General features: G+C 40.9%; 1 protein-coding gene across 43 annotated transcripts in view; it reads right to left on the minus strand.

Moving 5' to 3' along the window:
* The window catches only part of dlg2 (discs, large homolog 2), a gene marked incomplete at its 5' end in the record, with an annotated part of 449,978 nt that overhangs the window by 43,875 nt on the left and 378,748 nt on the right, over positions 1-27,355 (minus strand). For 41 of the 43 annotated variants that reach the window (XR_013802660.1, XM_079650348.1, XM_079650371.1 and 38 more), the window contains 6 exons: positions 3,921-4,065; positions 6,340-6,476; positions 7,063-7,232; positions 17,795-17,919; positions 22,601-22,651; positions 23,578-23,631. Coding sequence is in view for 42 of the 43 variants with exons in the window: in XM_079650348.1 (XP_079506474.1) it covers positions 3,921-4,065; positions 6,340-6,476; positions 7,063-7,232; positions 17,795-17,919; positions 22,601-22,651; positions 23,578-23,631 (682 nt within the window). Of the gene's footprint in view, positions 1-3,920; positions 4,066-6,339; positions 6,477-7,062; positions 7,233-8,607; positions 8,733-17,794; positions 17,920-22,600; positions 22,652-23,577; positions 23,632-27,355 lie in introns of those variants that run through there. The other 2 variants (XM_079650379.1, XM_079650381.1) reach the window with 2 other exon arrangements.

Genomic DNA, 27,355 nt, shown 5'->3' on the forward strand with positions numbered 1-27,355 from the left:
GAAGGGACGAGACAATCCTTGGTTTTCTGCTGAACTGTCCAGTCTCCTGCATGAGAGAAACAAGGCCTGGGCAAAGGATAGGCAATCAGGCTCAGAGGTAGAATGGCTGTGTTTTAGGCAGCTAAGGAATAGCTTCACTTCGAATGTCAAAATTGCTAAGTCAAAGTACTATTTGTCAGTAACCACAGAAAACCTAAATAATCCTAGGACATTTTGGAAAGCCATAAAATCGATCTCCACCGGTGAGATTCGTAATGAGCTACCTCCGTGCCTTACCACAGCATCTGGCACTATATCGGACAGGGCCACTATGCTAAATTGCTTTAATGAGCATTTTGTGTCCTGTGGCTCTCTGTTTGATTCTGTGACTAACTCTGCTTCTGTGAACACCCCAATCCGTGACTCTGAACAATGTGGTCTGGAAAACCCTTTCAGTTTTACTCCTTTTATTGTTAATGTTGCTCATGAAGCATTATCTAAGTTAGATCCTAAGAAACCGGCCGGCCCGGACAACGTAGATACTTTCTTATTAAAGATAGCTACAGATTTTATTGCTCCACCTCTTACTTCTCTTTTTAACCTCTCCCTCAGCACAAATGCAATTCCAAAAGTATGGAAGTCAGCTTATGTCTTGCCTTTGCTAAAAGGAGGGGAGGGAACTATTTTAAATAACTATAGGCCAATCTCTAAATTGTCAGTTCTGGCGAACGTGCTTGAAGGCCTAGTGAATGAACAAGTAAAGGAGTTTTTATGTGCAACTGACATCCTGTCTAAACATCAGTCAGGCTTCAGAAAGAAACATTGTAAGGTTTCAGCATTAGAATCCTTTTAGTTTATTGTATTGTGTTCCTAGTTTTGTGACCTTCCGTTTTATTTTGGTAAATGACTCTACCCGCTGATTTCAGTTGTCTTCACTTCCCGCCCTTGTGTGTCACCTGTCAGCCTGATTGTTGTTCCTGCCCCTGATTGTTTCCACCTGTGCCCCATCACCTAATGTGTGTGTGTGTGTGTGTGTGTGTGTGTGTGTGTGTGTGTGTGTGTGTGTGTGTGTGTGTGTGTGTGTGTATATACAGTATAGCCCTTCTCTCCCTTTGTCTTGTGCCAGTTCGTCTTGTCTCCATGTCGAGTCCATGTCTGTTATCATGGTGAATCTTTTGTTTATTATCTAAGTTTTTCCTATTAAGTGATTTTGTTTGTAGTTTTAAGTTTGAACCTTTAGTCTTTTATAAATAAAAGATATTTTTGAGTTAACTGAATCGTGCATCTGAGTTCCTATGAGCCCATCGTGTCAAACATAGCACCATCACTGCGACAATGAAAGTGGTGAATGATATTGCTGGTATTTTAGACAATAAGCAGAGTTGTGCAGCTCTGTTTATTGATCTTTCCAAAGCGTTCAATACCGTCGATCATCAAATCTTGAAGCATGATTCTATCACACTGTTTTACAAAGTGGTTGTTTGCTGGTGCCACAACCAATAGAACAGCTGTACAAGAGAGCTATCAAGGTGTTTGAAGGGAGCCTTACTCATACCACCACTGTACCATCCTTAAAAAACACAATTTATTGAGTTTTGACAATTTAAGTCTTTTGAAAGTATGTGTTTTTTTTTATAAATGTTTACATGGAATGCCCCCCCCCCCCCCTAGGGGAATTCATCCACAAAAAACACACTGGACGCTGCACTAGGTCAGAAACCAGAGGAGACTGTGAAGTCCACCGCAGATGGACCACTTTTGGACAAAATGTCCTCTCCGTTAAAGGCAGCTCTTTGTGGAATAGCCTCCCAGCTGAGATACGGGATTGTCCCACCCTCAATAGCTTCGAAGGTCAACTCAAAGAATGGATGAGCAACAAACAGACGTGTAATCACCGCTACTGTAAATGCACTTTAACACAGGGGTATCTCCTCTTGCACTTTATGTAGCTCTTGTATCGTCTCTTGCACTTTATATGTCGTAGCTACTATATTGTACATGTGGTAAATGCTTGTATGTGCTGCTCTTGCTCTTTTTGCATATCATGTATTTATTTGTTGCTATGTTTATAAATGTCATGTTCTTATATGTTGTATGTCAGAGTCTACGGATGGAAATTAGCTCAAAGCTAAAATCTGGCATTTTTACACTTGAAGTATTATTTGTTTTAAGTGTTCATTAATGTGCATTGTCCCTATTTAAATACACGATTAAATGAAATTAAATGAAGCAGAGGCCAGCCAGTATAGGCATATCCAGCCATGCAGTGGGGTGGTTTGTGAACTACCTCTCTGAAAGGTCCCAATGTGTTCAATTTGATGCGCTCACGTCTGAGTGGTTGAACATTACTAATAGTGTACCACAAGGTTCTGTTTTAGGTCCACTTTTATTCTCCATCTACATCAATAGTTTAGGTGAAAATGTGGATGAAGCAACTTTACATTTTTATGCGGACGATACCGTGATGTACTGTTCAGGTCCCTCCATTAAGGAGGCTGGTGTTAAATTACAGGCTGTTTTTAACATTATTCAGACGCAGCTCTCTGAGCTTAAGCTTCTTTTAAATGTTGATAAAACCAAGATAGTGCTATTTTCAAAAGCCAAAAAGACACCAGGGACCGCTTTGGATATTGTTGTCTTTGGAAAAGGACTCGAAGTGGTTGCCTGTTACAAATACCTAGGTATCTGGCTTGATGATTGTCTCTCTTTTAAACTTCAGGTCATTAATCTGCTTAAAAAGCTGAGGGTTAGACTAGGTTTCTTTTTCAGAAACAAGTCCTGTTTCTCGCTTGAAGCCAGGAATAGGCTAGTCACTGTGACCTTTTTACCTGTGCTGGACTATGGTGATCTGGTCTATATGAATGCACCTGCCCATTGCCTGGAAAAGTTAGATGCCGCCTATCACAGTGCTCTGAGATTTGTTACCAACTGTAAAGCACTTACTCATCACTGTACCCTGTATGCCAAGGCAGGTTTGCCATCACTTACTGTAAGGAGGCTCAGTCATTGGTACACGTTTATTTATAAAGCCATGTTGGGTAAACTCCCGTATTATATCTGCTCTCTGATCACACAGAGAGTTGCAGGTAGCTATTGCCTGAGATTTCATGATGTGGTCTTGTTACATGTGCCAAGTGCTAGGACTGACTTAGGGACGAAAGCTTTTAGTTGCGCAGCTCCACTTGCTTGGAACAGTGTGCAAAAATAATGGAAACTGAGCAATTTGGTTCCACTGCCTGTTTTTAAAGCACGGATAGATGCTATGCAATCTGATACTGTTGGTACCTGTAGATGTGTATAGGTATGTAAATTGTAAACCTGTAACTGTGTTGTATGATGTCCTTTTTGTATTTCTGTTGTTTTATGTTATTATGTCTTCATGTGTAACCTACTGCTGCAGGTCTCCCTTGAAAAAGAGATCGATGATCTCAATGGGATTCACCTGGTTAAATAAAGGTTTGAAATTAAATGAAATGATATTTGAAGAATATAAAAGCAAGCAGAACTGTACAATGTCTAAGTTATGTCATAGGTGTAACTACACAATAAAGATAACGTTTTATGAAGCGCCTTTCCAGTGACAAATTGAGTTCATTTAGAGACTGAATAACAATGGTATTTAATAGCGAAATGTACAACTCGCCTTATATGATAAACAAAGGAGGATATGGTTGTGATTGGTCACTAACTCTTGAAGTTTAATTAAGCAGTTTTGCCTTGCTTGTTGATTTATGTTATTATAAGTACGTCAGTGGCTGTGTGTGCAGAAAATCAATTAAACATGTTAAGGTTTTGCGTATTTTTGAAATATAACGGATGTAGAGAGATGCTTAAAAATTTCACACATGACACAGTTGTACTTTTACACAGCTCCCTGCAGTATGTACAACTTTCTAACAGCTGATGACTCATCATTTTAATTACAAAAGGTGAGGACTTACAGTGTGTGATATCAGGAGGCCCATAGGGATCTGACAGGTAGACATTGGTGGGCTTTCCCACCTTTAGGTAGACCACGTCCAACGTGTTCTTCAAAATGGCCACAGCTTCTTCATGAGACACTTCCTCCAGACTGTAGTTGTTCACCTGTCCACACACAGATACAGTACAATCAGCAGTGTGATTTATTCCTGCTTTGGAGATCCAACCGGCCTGCTCCCTGCCTCCAGGAGACTGGATTAGGACAGATGGTGTTCAAGGGACAACACCACAGTAGGAAGGTAATGCTTTTAGGCGCTGGTTAAGCAGGAGGGCTGGCTCTTCAGACAAATCCTGTTCCACAGCTGAGCCAGGGCCCGTTTCATCGCGTCATTATCAATTAGACTGAAGCTGTAAGACTATTGTCTGATCTGTACACTGCTTGGTTAATGTACTGTACAAAGTGTGACATGATTCAATGAATCAACATTAGTCTCTTGCATATCTCTCTCTATAACAGGGTTTGAATAAACTTGACAAAGTTTGGGTTATTTAAAAATCTCTACAGCAGTCTCTTGTGATGTCAAAGGCTATACGGAGTGGTGGACTGAAGTAGGCTACTGCACTTACAGTTGTGAGGTACTTTTACTTTTATTAAATCTTTACATTTTCTTTTACTCCATATATTACTCCACTACAATTCATAGGAAAATATTTTATTTTTGAATTCCACTATATTTATTTGATAACTTTAGTTATTATTATATTTATGTTCCTTTACAGCTAAACTTAACTAAGCTACCTACGACTGCTTTTCATTGTGCAACCCTGGTTACAGAATGACAATAAATTAGTCTTGATCCTTATGAATCCTTGAGTTTAAATTCAGATAGCTAGTTTACCATATTAGCACCAAATAATTTGTGATATAGTATTGTAAGTACATGGTAAATGGACTGCATCTATAGAGTGCTTTTCCAGTCTGTACTTTTTAAGAGTGCTTTTACTATACTAGTCAGCCTTCAAACACAATAGTGGCAGAGCAAAGGCAGCCATACAAGGAGTGTGTTAAACCCAATTCTATAACACATAGGTTTGAGCAAGCTCTCTGATTGGTCAATAGGCGTGTTTGATTCCACGATCAAACAATGATCAAATAGAACGTGCCTAATCACAAAGTATCCAGTGGCCTACACACGCCACTAGCCTACCGAAACTACTTCCATGAGCCTACATCGTGTGGTTTCCATAGCGACGTTTAGCGACACACAGCCGTTACACTGTTATACATTGTCTCTCATACAGCATACAGCATACAGCATACAGCATACAGCATACAGCATACAGCATACAGCATATACAGCATACAGCATACAGCATACAGCGGCTGGCGGAGGCAGGGTTGGAGGCCAGAGAAATCATGTCCGTGAGCGGACATAAAAACGAGTAATCGCTTCGCAGCTACTAGGCTCCATCTCGAGACAACAGAAAGATGTGGAGCAACGCGCTTTTTGCCGGGCCGGGACACGCCATGAAACGGCCACTGGAGGAAAGCTCTTCCTATAACGTAGTCCTACCCGTGAACACCACAGCACCTCCTGCAAAAAAGTCTGGCATGGAGTTCATGGAGAGCTGTTTCAAGAATTGCACTTTTAATGGCAGCATGAACATCCATCTTCATTCTGAACCCAAAATGTTTCAGCACCATGGACAGCCTGATTTGATTTTTTCCGCTAATCCCACACAGTGATTACTCAGATATTTAAATAGCCTAATTCAAGAATTGTTTTCGATAAATTGTTTTCAATAAATTGGTTAATAATATATTATTTACTATAATTATATCAATAATTGTAAGCGGGGTAGCAGGAGTGTTTGATCGGCTATCGTTACCATGGGAACTACTTTATACTTTTCTGACGGAGATTAACTCAAGCAGAAAGCGTAGGTTTGGGAGCAAATTAGCCCACATTATGAAATTATTTTACGATATTGCTGATTACAATGATAGTTTGTGTAATAGAATCGCAATCATACACTTGAGGCCGTTCTTGAACGTCATTATTGGTACGACAGTACTGCGGCAGGACCGAGGCGCTTGCACCGAGGTCCGTACGCCTGTACTGGAGCCTCTCGTGTATGATTGCTTAATTCCACAACATTCCCACCCCCCAAACTGACCACTGAGTTGGAACATTACAATTCAACAACTCTAAGCTTCATAGAGTGCCTGCTTATGAGCTAACCTTTTGTATTAGATTTTCTTTCAATGGGTTACTTTAGTGTGTTGGCTGTTTGGACATCAAATTGTTTAACGGTTCCACTGAGGTTCAGTGAAGAATTACTGTATTGTTTTAATGTGAAAGTATCTCTGAAAATATACCTAACATTTATTTGCTTAAATATACGTATGCAAGCTTTTAAACTTAATCAAGTACTCACCATTAACAGCCTGTCCCCTACTTGTAGTCTGAAGTCCTTCTGAGCTGCACCGCCATCAATGATCTTGGTGACATAAATGCTGTTGTCACCTGGGATGTGCTGGTTTCCAACGCCACCTGCAATACTGAAGCCAAGCCCTGTGTGTGTTTGCATATGTGAAAGTAACTGTTTAGTTTCTAGGTTGTGTGGATGACAGTTGTATGTTAAGCATCATAAAATACCACCAATATATAACGCGCGTGTGTCATGATACTGTACATGTCAACGCTTATACATTTAAATGTTCTTTTAAACCAGCAGTTTGTCTAAATATTATATACTGTATATTCACATTTGAAAGTTTTGGGTCACTTTTTTGTTGGAGGAACAGTTTTACAGAAAACATCTACTGTACTACTACAACTACTACTACAACACCCCAATGCACAGAGCAGTACCGCTAATCTCATTGTAAAAACAAAATATGCTTAAGGAACAGTGGCTACTGAAATGTTCAACTGTTACAATACTTCTGTGTGTGATTGAATGTATGGTGGACTGTGTGCGTGTGTGTGTGTGTGTGTGTGTGTGTGTGTGTGTGTGTGTGTGTGTGTGTCTGTGTGTGTCTGTGTGTCTGTCTGTGTGTGTGTGTGTGTGTGTGTGTGTGTGTGTGTGTGTGTGTGTGTGTGGGTGTGTGTGTGTGTGTGTGTGTGTGTGTGTGTGTGTGTGTGCGCCTGAGCCCACCTTTGGGCCCTTTGATGAGTTTGATCTCGATGATGGTCTCCAGCATCGGCCTGCGGCGCCGCACATACAGCCTCACGATGGAGTCTGCCACCTTCAGAGCCTCCACCGCCTTGCTGTGGCACACCTCAGACACGTCGACATCGTTCACCCGCAGTATGCAGTCGTTTACTCTGGAAGAGAAGCAGTGTGGAGAAAATGTTATTATTAGTAATCATTTATAACGCCAAACAAGACGTCCTCTTATATGGATTCACACTATGTTGACTACTTTGTGTATTGCCGTTCTATCACAATTAAAAATAATCAGTGTTGACAAGTTTGATAAAAAAAATTCCAGCTACGAAAATGTACAAAAAGATGAATGTGTTGAATTGAATAAGGTGAGGTTACGAATTAAGCATGTTTGTTCCTCCATCTAGATTTTGGGTATGAAATTGTAATCTATGTTGCTAATGTATAGTTATTAATTGATATTTTAGTTTTTCCACATTTAGATGTATACATTTATTTTTTTCAAATACGCAAAATAATTTATATTCAATTTTGTTCAATGAATGTTCACAGTATAGTCAGAGGAGTTCTATTATCTGCCTCTAGATTTTTGCTCTGCTGACGTTCAGGGGGCCGTATTCACAAAGGATCTTAGGGCTAAAAGTAGCTCCTAACAGGTCCGTTTATTACGGTCATTCAAACTTTTAAACAATTACAACAAGATTCTTAACACGAGGTTGCAAAAACAAAAATAATCTGTATGCAGCAGTTTTCATTGTTATTGTTTCTGTGCTCGATCCCTCAGAGTCACAGTGTAAGAGCTGCAGTTATGAATAAAGGCAGCTGCACCCTCTTTCATTCAGCATTCCCATTATTGCTTTATAAATGTCTTGCCCCCTTGTGTGTCCACTGAGGTTCGTCAGGTCCAACATCTTCAACAAACTCCCCCTTTGCCTCATAATAAAAACTCACTAACACCAGCAACTAAGCATTGTCAGTGGTGTCAGTGGACTCATCCACAGCTAAGGAAATGCACTGTGCTTTTTGTATTCCATCACAAAACTGATTAATCAAGTCACCAGCCAGTATAATGTTCTTCTGGTTGCTGTGGAATCTGAGAGGGGGATTTGCTTGATTTGACCTGTTATTTCCTCTTTTAGTTTGCCTTCACACATGGTCTCCATCACTTCAGTCATGCATTATTTTATACTTCAGTGGGGATCCAGTGGAAAGCCCTTACCTACGGGCCTAGTTCAATCAAAGTGGTTACTTTCTTTTGTCTGGGAAGTGTAGTTTTACACACTGTCTTATTTGACTTTCTCAGGACTTAAAACAGTTTTTTGGGGGCAGACCCCCACAAAGAAAAACATATATTTACACACGTAAGGTCATCATCTTAACAGTTTTGTTTGCTCATCCGTGAGCAGAGCATCAAGTTGACATGTCTATTACAGCTGAATGCGGTGATTACCATCTTGTTCAGCAAAACGCCTCACAAACTGATTAAGATCAACAGCTTTAGTGCGTTTTGATTCCATGCTGAGTACAACCAACCTGACAGGCTCTTCTCTGTCATTGCAGACTGCAAATACCTGATTCCTTCAGTACTTGGGTCCGAATGCTTCTCGTTTTGTGCCGTACCGTTCAAATGAAATCGCCGCCTATCATATTTCCACGCTCGCGCCAGGGCCAGGGGAGGGGTTAAAAGGCGTGCGTCTTGTGTTGCATTCACTTGTACTCGGACATTAGAGAATTTCTCTCATAAATGTCCGATGAGCCACAACTTTTCTTTCAAAACAAAGCTGCCAACTGGGGTGGCAGCTGGGGTGGCAAGGCCTATTTTGAGGGTAGCAGTTGCCCCGCCATGCCACCCCAGTCGGTGAAACTAGGCTACTAGCTACAATACAGATGCAACTAGATGAGCTGTTAACTCTCGCTCTGACTTTTTTTTTTTAAACACACACATTTTTCCCACCCGCATTCCGCGAAGACCCGCCCTACTGTGCCTGTGATTCGCAGACTGTTGATGGGGGAAAAAACGCTGACCGGATGCTGAATGTGATTGGACCAATGCGTTGACAGACACACACAGACAGTGGAACAGTCGGACATGCAGAGCGCTGTTTGTTGTTGGACATAGCGAAACATTTTGACTCGTTGCGTTGTGGCGATGTCTCGCATATGAAAAGTATAATTTGCTCAGAGTCCAGAGACAGTTGTGGTTCGGTCTGGATCTGGACCAGAGAGAAACAGACCGAAAACATTTTATTCCGAGTATGCTTGCTTTTCTCTTTATACTGCTGTTTCTGGTTTAGTTTACGAAGGATATATTTAGTTATTGTTTTGATATTTGTAACACAAAAGCGATGGAAAAAACCTGTGCTTACTTTAAAGCCTACGTTATTTTCCCCTGTGCAATTCTCCATTTAGTCAACAATAACACATGATTATCCTTGTGCTTATTTATTTGTTTGATTAATAAACACAAGTTGGAGTCCGTCAGGACCGAGGGTCGGAGCAGCTCATTTGCTTTAGAGAATATTACACCCGGAAGTAAGTATTCTCTCCGCTTCGCATGACAAACCCCGTGATTCTCCTCAAGCTCTGTGATTGGAGAGTGTGCTCCGAGGGTTGGTTACGCCGAGCGTCGAACAGCACTTGAAATCAGTGGCGTTTTCTCCTGGAGGCCAAGGGAAGCCAGGCTTCCCCTGTTTTTTCGGATTGTAGTTATAATTTTAATAAATAAATAAAAACACTTTGTTTAGTTTCGGAAATTCATTGTTGTGTTTTGCTGCCGGCCCGTCTCTCCCCCATTCTCATTGAGTATTTTACAAAGAGTGAAACAGCGCCCCTCTAGATGTTATGGTGAAACAGTAGATTGCACTCTCAGTTGCGAGAGGAGGCCAGCTTAAATTTGCTTCCCTTGGTGAAAAAAAATGGAGGGATTGACCTATCAGATGAGGCTCACGTCATGCGCCTGCCAACCTGTGATTGGTCAGGGCCATGCCAAGGGAAGCCAGAGGCGGGTGGCTTCCCTTGCCTCACAATCCAATCAAATCGCATCAACTTAGTGGTGCAGTGACGCGTTCCAAAAAGCGGAAGTAAGCTGCGCTCGGTTTCCCTCGACAAAATAACAATGGGATTTCTCCATAGGATTTTGGAAAATAGCTCGAAAAAAGGTCAGTGGAAAAGAACCTGTTAGGTAAATGCACGTTTTGTTCAGTCGGATAATATCCACATGTCTACCCTACTTTTATAATTTTCGAATCATAAATCTAATCGATAGAAGATAGATAGCGTCACTGCACCACTTTCACCGCCGTTAGAAAGTAGCAAGCAACTGAAGCAAGTGCAATTATGGAGGGTGGAGATTTGGAGTATTTAATCAAAAATAATTGGACTAAACTTCCGCTGCAGCAGCAACAACAAATACAATCTGATGACAGGCCAATGCCCAAACTGGGGCTGTGTACAGCGAGGAACAAAGGAGCGAACCGGACGTAAAACGTTAATGGTCTCCTGATTTAGTTTGTGAATGAATGCTTATTAGAGTTTCGGCTGGAAAGTGCGTGCGGACCTGTCTGTCAGATAACAGGCGTGTGTAAGTCCTGCATCTGTATTATACAAATGTGTGTAAAATGATACCGGGCGCTGTAATCACTCATCTGGTTACGTTATTACATTGACCACCACACCCCCCCCCCACCCCAAAGGAAAGGACGTATCATTGGCTTCCCCTAATTTTTTCCCCACGCCACGCTACTGCTTGAAATGGGATGGAACCACGGCAGACTGTCCAAAACTGGATTTGAAAGGGTCCACCGCGTACCCCCCCTCCCCCACCCCGTCCCCAGAACTACACATGCTGGCTATTGTGTTTCGCAACATGTTCTCTATCTATGGCACGTCTCTACTGGGACTTGTAGTTTTAAAAGACGTTTTCGTATTTCCCATAATAAGAAGTAGCCAGTATTAAACTGTGTACATCCCTGGAGGTTTAGGGGATAGGAAACACTCAAATTTAAAACATATAATTAATAAATGGGTGAAAATTGCTTGTGCCCATAATGGGCAGCATTAATATATAATTCCAGTCTCACATCTCACATCACATCGTCATTAACAAATACCGGAAACAGACCGAAAACATTTTTTTTATAATAAAATAATACTTTATTCCGAGTGTGCTTGCTTTTCTCTTTGAAAGTCATCACATAACGGCATTGTAATACACGGTTCGGCTGCATTAAATATTACATATCTGCTGTAGTTGTCTATTTATAGAGCCCTGATGAGAAGACTTCTAGACAAACATGAGGAACTGCCGCCAACACTGAAAATGTGACATTGATCATAAATATATCAGCAATTAAACAACATCTTACATTTATTTTCACACAATACGTCTCTTTGCAGGATCAACACTAATTCGGCTGACTTTTATATTTGATCCAATTGGTAGGCTGTATTTACATCATAAAGGTGCACAGCTGATAGAAAGGGACACCTGGTGGTTAAAGCATGTTATTGAATTTCATTATTTTTATTATCAGATATTAATAGGATTCCTATAAAGTATATTGATTACTCGTTATTCTCTACTAATAGGTAATTAAAGACTGTATATAATGACTATTTTGCACATCCCTTTCAAGATTTCAAGATTTTCTAAGGTTTATTGACATATCATATTCACAAACGGTGTAGTTATGCAATGAATTAAAAACTTGGGTCGCAGGTTCCTCAATAGTGCATTACAGGACATCTATCAATATTTGTGTACTTCCAGCAATGTTAACTATGTTGAAGCACTTATTTTAACTGATATTATACATATGTATTATAGTCTTATAGGATGTATATAGATATTTCATCTCCGGCCTTGTCAGGTATTGAACAATCAACAAATATAGAACACAGAATTATTAAATATAAAACACAGAATTTGTGTGATTATACTAAATGATTTACAAATAAATACCACTGCATATTTACAACTGTTACACATGCTGATGTAAAGCAAATGTTTCCAACTTGGGATCAATAAAGTATATCTTATCTTAAGATGATCGATGGCTACTGCCATATTTGCAAAATGTGTCTCTGAACCTTGACAAGTGCATGTTTCAGGCTTATCAATTAATGTGATGTAATGTTATCAACAACAGGAGGGGTCACAAACATAAGACCAGCTGTTAATAAAGCTCTTCTGACCTTAGCTGGCATGTGGGTATATATTAATGCTATTTTTCAGCAATTTTCACCCATTTATTAATTATATGTTTTAAATTTGAGTGTTTCCTATCCCCTAAACCTCCAGGGATGTACACAGTTTAATACTGGCAACTTCTTATTATGGGAAATACGAAAACGTCTTTTAAAACTACAACTCCCAGTAGAGACGTGCCATAGATAGAGAACATGTTGCGAAACACAATAGCCAGCATGTGTAGTTCTGGGGACGGGGTGGGGGAGGGGGGGACGTGGTGGACACTTTCAAATCCAGTTTCGGACAGTCTGCCGTGGTTCCATCCCATTTCAAGTGCTGTTCGACGCTCGGCGTAACCCTCGGAGCACATTCTCCAATCACAGAGCTTGAGGACTATCACAGGGTTTGTCATGCGAAGCGGAGAGAATACTTACTTCCGGGTGTAATATTCTCTAAAGCAGTGGTTCTCAACCTGTGGTACGCATACCACTGGTGGTACACCAGCTCCCGCTAGTGGTACGTGGAGGAATCTGACATATAATATTCAAAAAAAAAAAAAAAGATTTATTCAAAGGTGGGGTAGGTAATTTTGGAGAAACCAGCTAGAATTTGAAAATACACAACCGGAAAAAAATATGCCACTTCCTTACAGAGCCTTCCACAGATGACATTTTTTTATGGATGTTTTGTCAAAGCACTTTGATGTTCATTGCTATCGGGATGTTAAGAGCATTCCATGGAATATAACAAAAAGTGTATCTCGAGCCGGTTTCTCAAACTTGTGACTCAGGAAGAAGGCATTTGCTCAAATAATGGAGAGAAGGCTGTGACCGAGGTCAAACGCTGAAAAAGCACACACTTGTCCTTAATTGTTATCTTTTTTGTTATCTTTTTTCTTTTCTTTTTTACTTTGCCACCACAGAAATGGCAATAGCAAACATCAGCAGACTGAAGATTAGCTAAGCCCTTAGGCTCATCTGCTCCTGGAGGCTTCATTAGTATGGTGGAACTGAATCACATGGTGTAGTCCTAAACGATAGCTGGGGATTCTGGGTAGTGTAGTGTCTTCTACCATCCTTTACTCCGAAAAAATATTTGTTTCTCCGAATCAAAGGGGAAAAATACAAAAGCATTGCACACAATTTAAACCAATCAATGTTGTGTAATTAACAAGGATAATCTGGTGTTTTTTAGTCGATGAGTAGTGCAGATATCACTGTAAAATCAATCGACAGTAAGGGGAATACTTACTTCCGGTTGTACAATTCTCCGTTATCCAATGGGAATGGACGGTCACATTGCCTTTAAGGGCAGCCGCGCCGCAGGTGGGAATAGATTGCAATCAGTTGAAAGCTATTTGCGTCCCTTTATGAAGCTAAAGGAGCCTAGGAGCGTCACAACTGCACGCCACGGGACCCTGACCAAACGTCGCTCCTGGACGATTATGGAGTGAGAGTGTGTTGCTTAAACAGGGACAGGGAGGTGCATCTTCAAGGTTCAAGGTTCAAGGTTCTTTATTGTCAAACTAACATAGCTACAGAGTAATTATGTCGTTAAAAATCTTAGGTCACAGGCTTCTCCAACAATGCAACACAATAATACAGATGAGCAGACAATATTAAAATACACTATATTAAAAGTAATAGAAAAAGAAGAATAGTTTTAAAAAAGTGAGAAAAAAAGAAAAAAAAATGGTGTGTGTGTGTGTGTGTGTGTGTGTGTGTGTGTGTGTGTGTGTGTGTGTGTGTGTGTGTGTGTGTGTGTGTGTGTGTGTGTGTGTGTGTGTGTGTGTGTGTGTGTGTGTGTGTGTGTGTGTGTGTGTGTGTGTGTGTGTGTGTGTGTGTGTGTGTGTGTGTGTGTGTGTGTCATTTCATACAGTGATATTACAGGGCAACCCTCTGATCCTGCTCCAGCTACAGGACGTCCTGCAGAGTGAACACACTCCTTCATCTACTGGCACTTACACCTGCGCACTTCTCCAGAAAAAGGTTTGACTAATGTTCTGTGGGGCCAAACTGTAGTCCAGGCATCCTCAAAGTCCGGACTCCGGTCCAGATCCGGACCGAACCACAACTGTCTCTGGACTCTGAGCAAATTATACTTTTCATATGCGAGTCATCGCCACAACGCAACGAGTCAAAATGTTCCGCTATGTCCAACAACAAACAGCGCTCTGCATGTCTGACTGTTCCACTGTCTGTGTGTGTCTCTCAACGCATTGGTCCAATCACATTCAGCATCCGGTCAGCGTTTTTTCCCCCATCAACAGTCTGCGAATCACAGGCACAGTAGGGCGGGTCTTCGCGGAATGCGGGTGGGAAAAATGTGTGTGTTTAAAAAAAAAAAGTCAGAGCGAGAGTTAACAGCTCATCTAGTTGCATCTGTGCTGTAGCTAGTAGCCTAGTTTCACCTACTGGGGTGGCATGGCGGGGCAACTGCTACCCTCAAAATAGGCCTTGCCACCCCAGCTGCCACCCCAGTTGGCAGCTTTGTTTTGAAAGAAAAGTTGTGGCTCATGAGAGAAATTCTCTAATGTCCGAGTACAAGTGAATGCAGCACAAGACGCACGCCTTGTAACTCCTCCCCCGGCCCTGGCGCGAGCGTGGAAATATGATAGGTGGCGATTTCATTTGAACGGTACGGCGCAAAACGAGAAGCATTCGGACCCAAGTACTGAAGGAATCAGGTATTTGCGGTCTGCAATGACAGAGAAGAGCCTGCCAGGTTGGCTGTACTCAGCATTGAATCAAACGCACTAAAGCTGTTGATCTTAATCAGTTTGTGAGGCGTTTTGCTGAACAAGATGGTAATCGCTACATTCAGCTGTAATAGACATGTCAACTTGATGCTCTGCTTACGGATGAGCATACAAAACTGTTAAGATGATGACCTTACGTGTGTAAATATATGTTTTTCTTTGTGGGGGTCTGCCCCCAAAAAACAGTTTTAAGTCCTGAGAAAGTCAAATAAGACGGTGTGTAAAACTACACTTCCCAGACAAAAGAAAGTAACCACTTTGGTTGAACTAGGCCAGTAGGTAAGGGCTTTCCACTGGATCATAACTGAAGTATAAAATAATGCATGACTGAAGTGATGGAGACCATGTGTGAAGGCAAACTAAAAGAGGAAATAACAGGTCAAATCAAGCAAATCCCCCTCTCAGATTCCACAGCAACCGGAAGAACATTATACTGGCTGGTCATTTGATTAATCAGTTTTGTGATGGAATACAAAAAGCACAGTGCATTTCCTTAGCTCTGGATGAGTCCACTGACAATGCTCAGTTGCTGGTGTTAGTGAGTTTTTATGATGAGGCAAAGGGGGAGTTTGTTGAAGATGTTGGGCCTGACGAACCTCAGTGGACACACAAGGGGGCAAGACATTTATAAAGCAATAATGGGAATGGTGAATGAAAGAGGGTGCAGCTGCCTTTATTCATAAATGCAGATCTTACACTGCGACTCTGAGGGATCGAGCACAGACACAATAACAATGAAAACTGCTGCATACAGATTATTTTTGTTTTTGCAACCTCGTGTTAAGAATCTTGTTGTAATTGTTTAAAAGTTTGAATGACCGTAATAAACGGACCTTTGTCTTATTGAAAAAAATGTTTTGTACCTTTTAGATTTGTATTTGAGTACCCCTGCTGTAGTCTATCCTCTACAACTTTCCAGGTTCATACCAGCCCAGAGAGTTTATGATTTTGAAAAGCCTTTTACACCAGGGGAGTGAAGAATCACTTCAGGTTGTGTCATTGCCACCAAGTGGAATGTGTTCATTGCTCACCGATGCTGCCGAGTGGTGAAGAATTATTGTTGTGGGTTTTAATTGGGAAGAAATATTGCCAATGTTTTGTTGCTCTTGAGATTTAAACTGTTATTTTTGTGTGATTTCTGATTTATACCTTTACATGCTTATGAGCAAAAATTGTTCAACTCATCAAAGAAAAGTAATCTCTCTTTGCTAGCATTTGTTTCTCTTTTTACATCCCCCTGCTTTTCTCTCACCATCAGCTCCTGCCCTCACAGTTAGTTTGCATGCACTGCCTGGGGGGGGGGGGTGCGGGCGCAGGCTAAGTGACAACTAAGTGCCCGGACAATGTTCAGTGCAGCAAATGCAAATTTGGGTTTTGCACGACACCATCGCCCTAAACAGCAGCACGGAGCATTCACTGCCCACTTTCTTTTTTACTGAAGTCCTATGAGGTCAATAAAGTGTAAGTATTGATTTATCATAAAAGTTAAAGACCAATAGTTTATTTCATTACCCAAATGATTTGATGGTATAGTTATAAGTTTCACTTTTGCAATGACTTTTTTGTTTAGTTGAGTTTTACTTTCCATCAAATTCCTATTTCTTTAAAATTATTTAACAGTTCTTGTTTGCTTATTTCAATTTAAATCTGATTCCATATTAAAGAGTGCAAAGGATTCATATGAACAAAAGGAATCAGCAAGATGAATAAAGCAGAGTTTCTGCAGGACATGAAGTGTTACTCCCTTCTACACCTCAGGTCCGCAACCTTGGTGTTGTCTTGGATTCAACCCTCTCATTTCAAAACCACATCAAATCCGTTTCAAAATCAGCCTTCTTCCACCTCAGAAATATTTCAAGACTCCGGCCATCACTGTCCGACTCTGTTGCTGAGAAGCTGATACATTGTTTCATTACCTCATGCCTGGACTATTGTAACGGACTCCTGTCCGGGGTTCCCAGCAAAACCCTGAACAGGCTCCAGTACATACAGAACTCAGCTGCCAGGGTTCTCACACGTACCAAGCCCTGGCAGCACATCACCCCCACTCTATTCAACCTCCACTGGCTCCCGGTCAAGTCCCGCATCACCTACAAACTCCTCCTCCTTACCTACAAATCCCTCCATGCCCTCTCCCTTCAGTACCTCACAGATCTCCTCCACCCATACATCCCGTCCCGCAACCTTCGATCCTCAGACTCCGGCCTGCTCTCCATTCCCCATTCACGCCTCCGCACCTCCGGGGACCGTGCCTTCAGTGTCGCTGCCCCCACCCTCTGGAACTCCCTCCCTGCAGAAATCCGCAACGCCCCTTCTCTCAACATCTTCAAATCAACCCTTAAAACTCATCTGTTCAACATCAACTTCCAACAATAACTCACTCCCCCCCCCCCCACTTATACTTCCATTTCTGCCCCCTGTTTTATGTTTATGTTTTTATGTTTTATGTCTTGTCCTCGTATGTTTCTTTGTGAAGCAACCTTGAGGTTATGAAAGGCGCTATATCAATTCAAGTGATTATTATTATTATTATTATTACACTTCAAAATGCCTGGGACACTAACCAAAACAAGATACTGCTGTCTAATATCTCAGATATGTTTACAGATGATCCAGTGGTGAAGGATTACGCAGTGATATATCCAGTCCACAGTGCTGAGAGATGATCTCTAAGTCATCCTGTTACAAGTTTCTGCAGTGCTTTCTTTTCTTGTTCGGCTTCGGACATTTCTCTGGGTATCCCTTATTAAAAAGCTGTGTGGAAGATGACTGACCTGAGGCGTCCATCCTCTGCTGCAGCTCCCCCCGGGATGATCTTAGTGATGAAGATGCCGGGGTCGTCGCCGAAGTGGGGGTTATCTGTCCCTCCGGCAATGCTGAAGCCCAACCCAGAGTTACCCTACGCCATGGAGAGCATCAGTGAGCACAGAGAGAGAACCTGAATACATGACTCTGCTGCTGTTCTAATGTCACTAGAGAAACTTCCTTAACACTATGTGAGTGCTGATGCAAGTGTCGGGACACGGTTTGCATTAGCTATGCAATCTTTACTTCAATGTTTTTATATAGCAGTGGTTCCCAAACTTGTGTTTAGGACAGCCATCATGTCAAGTGTTTAATTTGAGCCAATTTTACAATATGTGAAAATAATATAACATATATAAATAATAAAAAGCTTACTTTAGCTGTTAGTTTACTGGCTGTTGAAAATAAATACATCCTAGATATCAGCACAACACCAATTGTTCTATCTTTTTTGTTAACTTTCTCCCTCGACACTAATATTTTGATGCATTTTGTTTCTAGTTTTGAATTCATTCATTTGTATTTTTTCAGATCTGCTGAGCTCCTCCACAATCCTTCCACATATGCCTTGGCAACTTGATATTTACCCCCTGGTGAACGAGTAGCATAGAGAATCACTTACCCACAGATGAAAGACGTGTTGTGCACTATTTGACGGCACTGTGTGAAAAATAACCTTGCAAGCATCCTCATTGCCTTCAAGGTATTAACTTTATAGACCTAATTGTTGACTTTAATTTCTGTTGGAAATCAGTCAAATGTCTTTAAAGTCCATGACACTTTGACACATCTCAGTATGATTACAAAGTGTTCAGATTACCATTACAACATTCTACCCTTTCTCCTGAGTTAACCTGGCTTTTATATTTATTTGTCAGCAGGATCACAAACACTGAATAAAAAATGGCGTTGTGCTCACCAAGGCGACCACTTGAGAGGACCAGAGGCTTGTAATCCATGTTAAAACGATGTCATGATCTTAGAAATGAATTCATGATGTTTGCCAAAAAAGCTATTTCAGGTCAGTAGCTGTGTGTATCTGGTATTCAACCCGGTATCACGGCAAGACGTGAACATGTGACGATTTACCATGCTGGGAGACGTGAAGATATCACGATTTTGTCCCTTCAAACGTGACAGTTACACGGTATTGTTAAACCATGTTAACCCAACCCACTCTCTTCCGTCTGCGTACAAACGACACGACTTTACACATTGGAAAATACGCTAAAGTTCGATTTTGCGTGCCTATCATACGCCAACTATTCCCATTGAGTTCTGAGTCAGAGTTTTGCGTGCATATGAGACGCAAATGGATACGGTCAGGTCTGAGAAGACCGGAAGCTGTGTGGTCCATAAAAACATGTTATTACTCAATATCAAGCCACGATTATTGATTTTATTTTAAATCGTATAATTTCAGACTTTTTTTGCCGTCCATGAGGAAAAGAAAGGTGGCTCAGAGCCTCAGAATACTGAAATCTGTATTTTTAAAAATCTTTTTTTCCTTCTAATTTGTTATCCTTTTCTACATAACACACTGTTATTTACTCAACAATAACACATCATTATCCTTGTTTTTATTTATTTGTTTGATTAATAAACACAAGTTGGAGTCCGTCAGGACCGAGGGTCGAGCAGCTCATTTGCTTTAGAGAATATTACACCCGGAAGTAAGTATTCTCTCCGCTTCGCTTGACAAACCCCGTGATAGTCCTCAAGCTCTGTGATTGGAGAGTGTGCTCCGAGGGTTACGCCGAGCGTCGAACAGCACTTGAAATGGGATGGAACCACGGCAGACTGTCCAAAACTGGATTTGAACGGGTCCACCCCGTCCCCAGAACTACACATGCTGGCTATTGTGTTTCGCAACATGTTCTCTATCTATGGCACATCTCTACTGGGAGTTGTAGTTTTAAAAGACGTTTTCATATTTCCCATAATAAGAAGTTGCCAGTATTAAACTGTGTACATCCCTGGAGGTTTAGGGGATAGGAAACACTCGAATTTAAAACATATAATTAATAAATGGGTGGAAATTGCTTGTGCCCATAATGGGCAGCATTCATATGTATACCCACATGCCAGCTAAGGTCAGAAGAGCTTTACTTAACAGCTGGTCTTATGTCTGTGACCCCTCCTGTTGTTAACTGATAAGCCTGAAACATGCACTTGTCAAGGTTCAGAGGCAAATTTTGCAAATATGGCAGTAGCCATCGATCATCTTAAGATAAGATATACTTTATTGATCCCAAGTTGGAAACATTTGCGTTACATCAGCATGTGTAACAGTTGTAAATATGCAGTGGTGTTTATTTGTAAATAATTTAGTATAATCACACAAATTCTGTGTTTTATATTTAATAATTCTGTGTTCTTTATTTATTGATTGTTCAATACCTGACAAGGCCGGAGATGAAATATCTACATACATCTTATAAGAGTATAATGTATAATATCAGTTAAAATAAGTGCTTCAACATAGTTGGAGGTATGCACAAATATTGAAAGATTTCTTGTAATGCACTATTGAGGAACCTGCGACCCAAGTTTTTCATTCATTGCATAACTACACCGTTTGTGAATATGATATGTCAATAAACCTTAGAAAATCTTGAAATCTTGAAAGGGATGTGGGAAATAGTCATTATATACAGTCTTTAATTAACTATTAGTAGAGAATAACGAGTAATGAATATACTTTATAGGGATCCTATTAATATCTAATAATACAAATAATGAAATTCAATAACATGCTTTAACCACTAGGTGTCCCTTTATATCAGCTATGCACCTTTATGGTGTAAATACAGCCTATCTACCAATTGGATCAAATATAAAAGTCGGCCAAATTAGTGTTGATACTGCAAAGAGACGTATTGTGTGAAAAGAAATGTAAGATGTTGTTTAATTGCTGATATATTTATGATCCACGTCACGTTTTCAGTGTTGACGGCAGTTCCTCATGTTTGTCTAGAAGACTTCTAATCAGGGCTCAATAAATAGAGAACTACGGCAGATATTTAATATTTAATGCAGCCGACTCATGTATTACAATGCCATTATGTGATGACTTTCAAAGAGAAAAGCAAGCACACTCGGAATAAAGTTTTTTTTTAAAAATTTTAAATGTTTTCGGTCTGTTTCCGGTATTTGTTTATGACGATGTGATGTGAGATGTGAGACTGGAATTGCACAGGGGAAAATAACGTACCTATGCCACAATTTTAGATGCAGATTTTGTTAATCTAATACGTTTGCGCTGTGGACCAACACTATACATTGACGGGGAAAGGGGTAGCAATAAAGATAACACCATTAAACAGTTACACAACATAACATAAATAATATCGATAGCAACGTCCCTAGCAACCACCTTGGTAACAATGAAAACGTTGTATAGACACAATTTCCTGAAGTAATCTTCGTAATAACTAGCAAACTGAAGTACATCCACTGCACACACAATCTGAAATAACAACTCATATTTCTCGCATCAAATGGGATCAAAACGCATTTTAATGGCCAAACTAACTTTAAAATAGGCATTTTCCACCGAGAATAAGTTCGGCCATGTTTTTTTCTTTCTGATAAGATATATTTGAAGATCACGTGACATAGACGCCAGCCATTGGAATGAATGGTGAAAAAAACGTAGGGATCTTACAATTGTATACCCCCCAGGTGTCCCTTTCTATCAGCTGTGCACCTTTATGGTGTAAATACAGCCTATCTACCAATTGGATCAAATATAAAAGTCATCCGAATTAGTGTTGATACTGAAAAGAGACGTATTGTGTGAAAAGAAATGTAAGATGTTGTTTAATTGCTTATATATTTATGATCCACGTCACGTTTTCAGTTTTGGCCGCAGTTCTCCTGTTTGTCTAGAAGTCTTCTCAGCAGGGCTCTATAAATAGAGAACTACGGCAGATATGTAATATTTAATGCAGCCGAACCGTGTATTACAATGCCGTTTTGTGATGACTTTCAAAGAGAAAAGCAAGCACACTCGGAATAAAGTATTATTTAAAAAAAATGTTTTCGGATTTCACATCGCATAAACACCAAATCCCAGCGTGCATTGCGGCTAAACCATCCAAATATCGAGCTGAGGATCTTGCCTACGTCTGTTTTCGGTTTCGTTTATGACGGATGTATTTTGTATACACGGATTCCTTCACATTTAAATGTACATTAAAGTATTTCGTGAGGCCTTCTAACATGTTTTATAATATAACTACGGTTGTAGTTGAAGAGTTTGTAAATTAACATGAACCGAAGCTGTTGCCTGGCAACTCAATCGCACAACGTCACGTCCGTTAATTCCACATGCACAGGCATGGATTAACATCGATTTAATACATTAATGTAGCCTTTGTTTCTGCTAAAAGAGGTGTCGACCAGCTGGGGCAACAAGAAAATCGGCATAATCGAGTGTGACTATTACAAATTAAATCATTATTATATTAATATTGAAAATAAAAACCGACCGTCGGGGTAGCATTTGCTTGGCATTTCCGGGTATTTCTCCCTGGTTAACAATACCATGTAACTGCCACGTTTGAAGGGACGAAATCGTGACATCTTCATGTCTCCCAGCATGGTAAATCGTCACATGTTCACGTCTTGCCGTGATACCGGGTTGCTGGTATTATGCTTTCTAATCCCATAATGCATGAATACATACATCATTCAAATCCCCTCTTATTAACCACACTATACATTTTATTTTGAAGCCTGTAGGAGAGCACTAGATACTATAAGACACTCACCCGCTCTAGAGTGATTTCCTCAAATTCATATTCAATTTCTGTTCCATTGACCTGAGGAACAGAAAACAATACAAGACATTCAAATATGACTTCAATATGAAAATACATGCCAGTGATGCTTAATAAATACAGGATGATGTAAAATATGTGACAATCATAAAGGCCAACTTTGCATGCTTTAGTGGAAAATAGTGTTTTCCAGGGCCGCTGCTTGCTGGGCTCAGAGGGGCCACTTCAAGGGGAACAATTTAATGTCCTGGTAATCAACATCAGGCTTTTCTGCAACGTGGAGGCTAGCTAGATCTCATGGTGAATCTCACTGATGTGATTCATTAGTAGCTTGCCACCCCGTCATTATGCATCAAAAGAAAGAAAGACTGTCTGAGGCAGATGCTCCTGTTCTCCTTTCTTCATCTTTACCCATCTTCTCTACCTTCATCTACCTTATCTTTCTTCATCTTTACCTTTAACATATTAGTTTACTTTAACTATATTTATTTGTTGTTCTTTTCTTTTCAATATCTCAGTAAAGCAACTTTGAGCACCTGTACTGTCAACGCGCTAACAACATAAATGTATTATTATTGCAGACTGTGACTATTTTATCATGACAACAACATAACATCTTGAATCCCAATTTGTTCTCTGTCAAGCTTCTGTGCTGCACTTTACCTTCAATTCTGATTCTGATTTTTATTCTGAATTATGTATTTATTTTTGTATAACACTCACAACATGTGAGGGGTAAAAGTCTTGAGAAAGTATTGTGCTGGTCATTTTCATGAGAAACATCAATAATTCAGCACTGAACCCTAATTTGTTACTTTGATAAGTTACTGTCTCAACTCAAACACAGTAATAGATGTTATTTGAATGTACTACTTCTCCAGTGTGCCTCAATCTACTGGAAGTATTCATAGACTGACTGAAAAACAGTAATAGATGCATTAAAAAAAGGCAGAGCGATTCAAACTCACGTAAGGAGCAGACTCCAAAGTGTCTGTGTTGACGATGATCGGGGCGGGACTGGCCTGTGAGAGACAGAGAGAGAAGGGGAAGGGGGGAACTCAGGATTAGTGATCGGGCTCACCACTGTCCTACTTTCCATAAATGTATCCAGGGGACAAGCATGTGGATGTCTGTATCATCAACAATTCAAAAAAGACTTCCATTTGCTGAATGGCAGCAGAAACACTCTCCTCTCAAACGCTCAGTTATTAAATCTGAGAAGGTCTACCAGAAGAGAGGGAGGGGAAAGTGGACGCACTGTGTTTCCTTTGAGCAGATTTACAAATAGCACAGACACCCTGACATTTTGATAGCAGCATTTATGATTAATTCAGGACAGTGGCTTGTGTTGAGATGTGCTATGAATGCCTGCCAAATCTAAAAGTTCACATTTTAACGACACCAATGGTAAGACTTTCAAAACCTATTCAACTAACAGCTTTTCAGGCTGATGACGTGGTTCCTCCATGTCTTTACGGCTCTTTAGCTCGGCTCTCCAGCTGCTATTGTACATTGGAAAGGTGACCTCCAGTCAGGTAATAATATTGCATTGTCATAAATTGTGCAGTATGAAATAAAACCAATGTCACAATGCTCTCAGAATGCTTTCTCCTAATGGTCTGTTGAAAATGAGCAGATGGTTAAAGGCAGGACTCCAAACAGACGGAACGTCCCGACAGCAGATAGTTTACAGTGCGGAAAAAATAAGCTGAGGTAGGGGATACGGGCAAGATGAGCCAAGTGTTACATGTTGTCCTCTAGGCAATGAAAAATGAGGTAGAAGTCAAATGACAACAACCTTTACTTCAGGATGTCTTCTGTCAATCAAAATGATAATAATGCATCTATCACAAAGGGACATGAAAATATGACTTTTTCTCTTAACGTCTTTGTAGGAGCCATATGTTAAAATGTATAGTTTGATATATTTGTATATTATAATCCTTTGTTGATAGTGTTATTATATCATTTATTTGAACCAGCCGTGTGGAATTGACGGCAAAGACAACTGCAGCTGTTTTGTGATTATGAGACGTTATAGCCGAGGGCAGCTGCTGGTGATTGTGTGTGAGAAGGAGAAAGAAGCACAGAGCAACATAGTGTTTTTACCTGTGAAAATATGTGTTTGTATTTGATACCTTTTGTTTTAAGTAAAGAGTCAAACAAACTTTCCTGAGACGTATTTTGTCCGAGTAAAGCTTACTGCGACCTGTACACTCCACCATCGTTCCTGTCCCCAAAAAGACAAAAATAACCAGCCTCAACGACTACCGCCCAGTAGCACTCACCTCCATCATCATGAAGTGCTTTGAGCGGTTAGTCAAAACATTCATCACCTCCTCCCTCCCTGACTCTCTGGACCCCCTGCAGTTTGCCTACAGAGCAAACAGGTCTACAGATGACGCCTTAGGCCTCACCATCCACACTGCCCTCTAACACCTGGACCAGAGCAACACATATGTGAGAAAGCTGTTCATTGATTACAGTTCAGCATTCAATACCATTGGGCCCTCCAAGCTGGTCATCAAGCTCAGAGACCTCAGGCTCAACATCGCCCTCTGTGACAGGATCCTGAACTTCCTGACGGGCAGACCCCAGGCAGTGTGGGTGGGAAACATCACATCCTCCACCCTGATCCTCAACACCGGAGCCCATCAAGGCTGCGTGCTCAGCCGTCTCCTCTACTCCCTGTTCACTCATGACTGCGTGGCCACACACTGCTCCAACACCATCGTGAAGCTTGTTGACGACACAACCGTCATCGGCCAGATCATAGACGTGACGAGACGGCCTACAGAGAGGAGGTCGAAAACCTGACATCTTGGTGCCAGGATAACAACCTCCATCTCAACGTCCGCAAAACAAAGGAGCTGATTGTGGATTACAGGAAGCAGTAGAGACAGGGACACGCCCCCATCAACATCAATGGGACTACGGTGGAGAGAGTCAGCAGCTTCAGGTTCCTCGGTGTCCACATCACTGAGGACCTGACATGGACTCTTCACACCACCACCATCACCAAGAAAGCTCGACAGCGGCTCTTCTTCCTCCCCAGGCTGAGGAGGTTCAACATGGACTCCAGGATACTTCTACAGGTGCACCATAGAGAGTATCCTGACACGGTACAGCAGCTGCACTGCCCTCAATCGTAAGGCTTTACAGACCGCGGTGAAAACTGCACAGAACATCACCAGGACGGAGCTGCCATCCATAGAGGACTGTTACGTCCCGTCTAGGGGAAGAGGAATGCAACATACACCAGAATTGAATTGGTAAAATTACAAGGGTTTATTTGTACAACAAGTTAAACAAAAGGCAGGAAAAACGGCCGGGCACAAACAAAAGGGGCCTTAAGGGCGCTGGTTAAGCTAAAGAACAAACAAAAGGAGGACTCTAGTAAAATGAGCCTGTTCAAAATAGAGATAAGGATTTACAACAAAAAGAGGCTGTAGGCAAACACAGCTACCTGTGAGTCCAACAACTCAACGTAACGCTAACCTAAGCTAAACACCATAAATCACAATAACCACTACCACATGAGGTACACAGTTAACAGCAAGGAGCATGAGGCATCTGTACACACACAACAGAGCCTCCCGAATGATGTCAGTCGGCCGTCTTTATAGTCTACTTTCGATACGAGCCGCAGCTCATCTCAAACAAGCCTAAAGGCCCGGACACACCAATCTGACAACAAAGAACTGACACAGACGGACCCCGACTGTTGTGTCCAGGGCCGCCGCTTGCGGACAGGCAAGGCAGGCAACTGCTTGGGTCCCTAGACCAGTAGGGGGCCCCCAGGGGGCGAAACACCTTTAAAACTACATCAGTGTCGTTTTTTTTGATTTAATGCAAAATTCAGAACAACAAATTATAAAAAAAATACAATTAAACAGACATCATACATTGCCATAAGCCTTCATCAAATTCAGTTCATCTACAATAGTGGGGGCCCCATTATTGTAGATTACCCGAATTCGAGTGAGGGGGGCAATGCGCAACGTTTGCAATGACAGACAGTAGGAGACCTCCCTAATGGGTCCCCTCCTTAACCAGGCTCTACTCTGGTCAGTGTTGCAAATCGCGTGCATGACTGTTTACAAAATAATCTTGATGACAAGGAAAGGCACTGAAAAATGAAGAGAAACTATTTTTCTGGAAGCGAAAAAAGGAAGAAGAAAAAAGATGAAGATGAGAGAAAAAAACAAGACAGTGAGTAGATAACGATGAAATACTAAATAACTAAATGTTGCTAGTCTAACCTTAAGTGTGGGATAGAGAAACTTGAATTACGTAACTTCCACTAGAATCAAATTATTTATTTTGTTTACTTTGACGTTTAACATGACATGAGTTAACATTGCAGAACTTAGCTTAGCTTAGCTAGCTGGCTGAAAGAACGTAGAAGCTAGAAATTACAGTATTAACACGTCTTCATTAATCTTTTTGGCATTGTTACTGAAATAAACATGGTCTCTGCCATTTCTACATTAACGTTTCACCCGTTGTTTAATGGGACACCAGTAATGGAGTAATTTGGAGGGGGAAATCAGCTAACTTTTCCTGTAGGCTAGTTAACTGTGTCCGACTGAGCTAACTGTCAAGCTATGTTAAATTAGGAAATTTAGATACAAGACTTTTGGACAAGTGCACTCTAAGTAACTTATTGTTAAGTTTGTGTGCTATGTGTTGAGTGTATTTTGTTGTATTTTGCTTCTCTGTAGTGGTTTTATGATGATACTGAAA

This window comes from Notothenia rossii (assembly GCF_949606895.1).
Source record: "Notothenia rossii genome assembly, chromosome: 9".
NCBI lineage: Eukaryota > Metazoa > Chordata > Actinopteri > Perciformes > Nototheniidae > Notothenia > Notothenia rossii.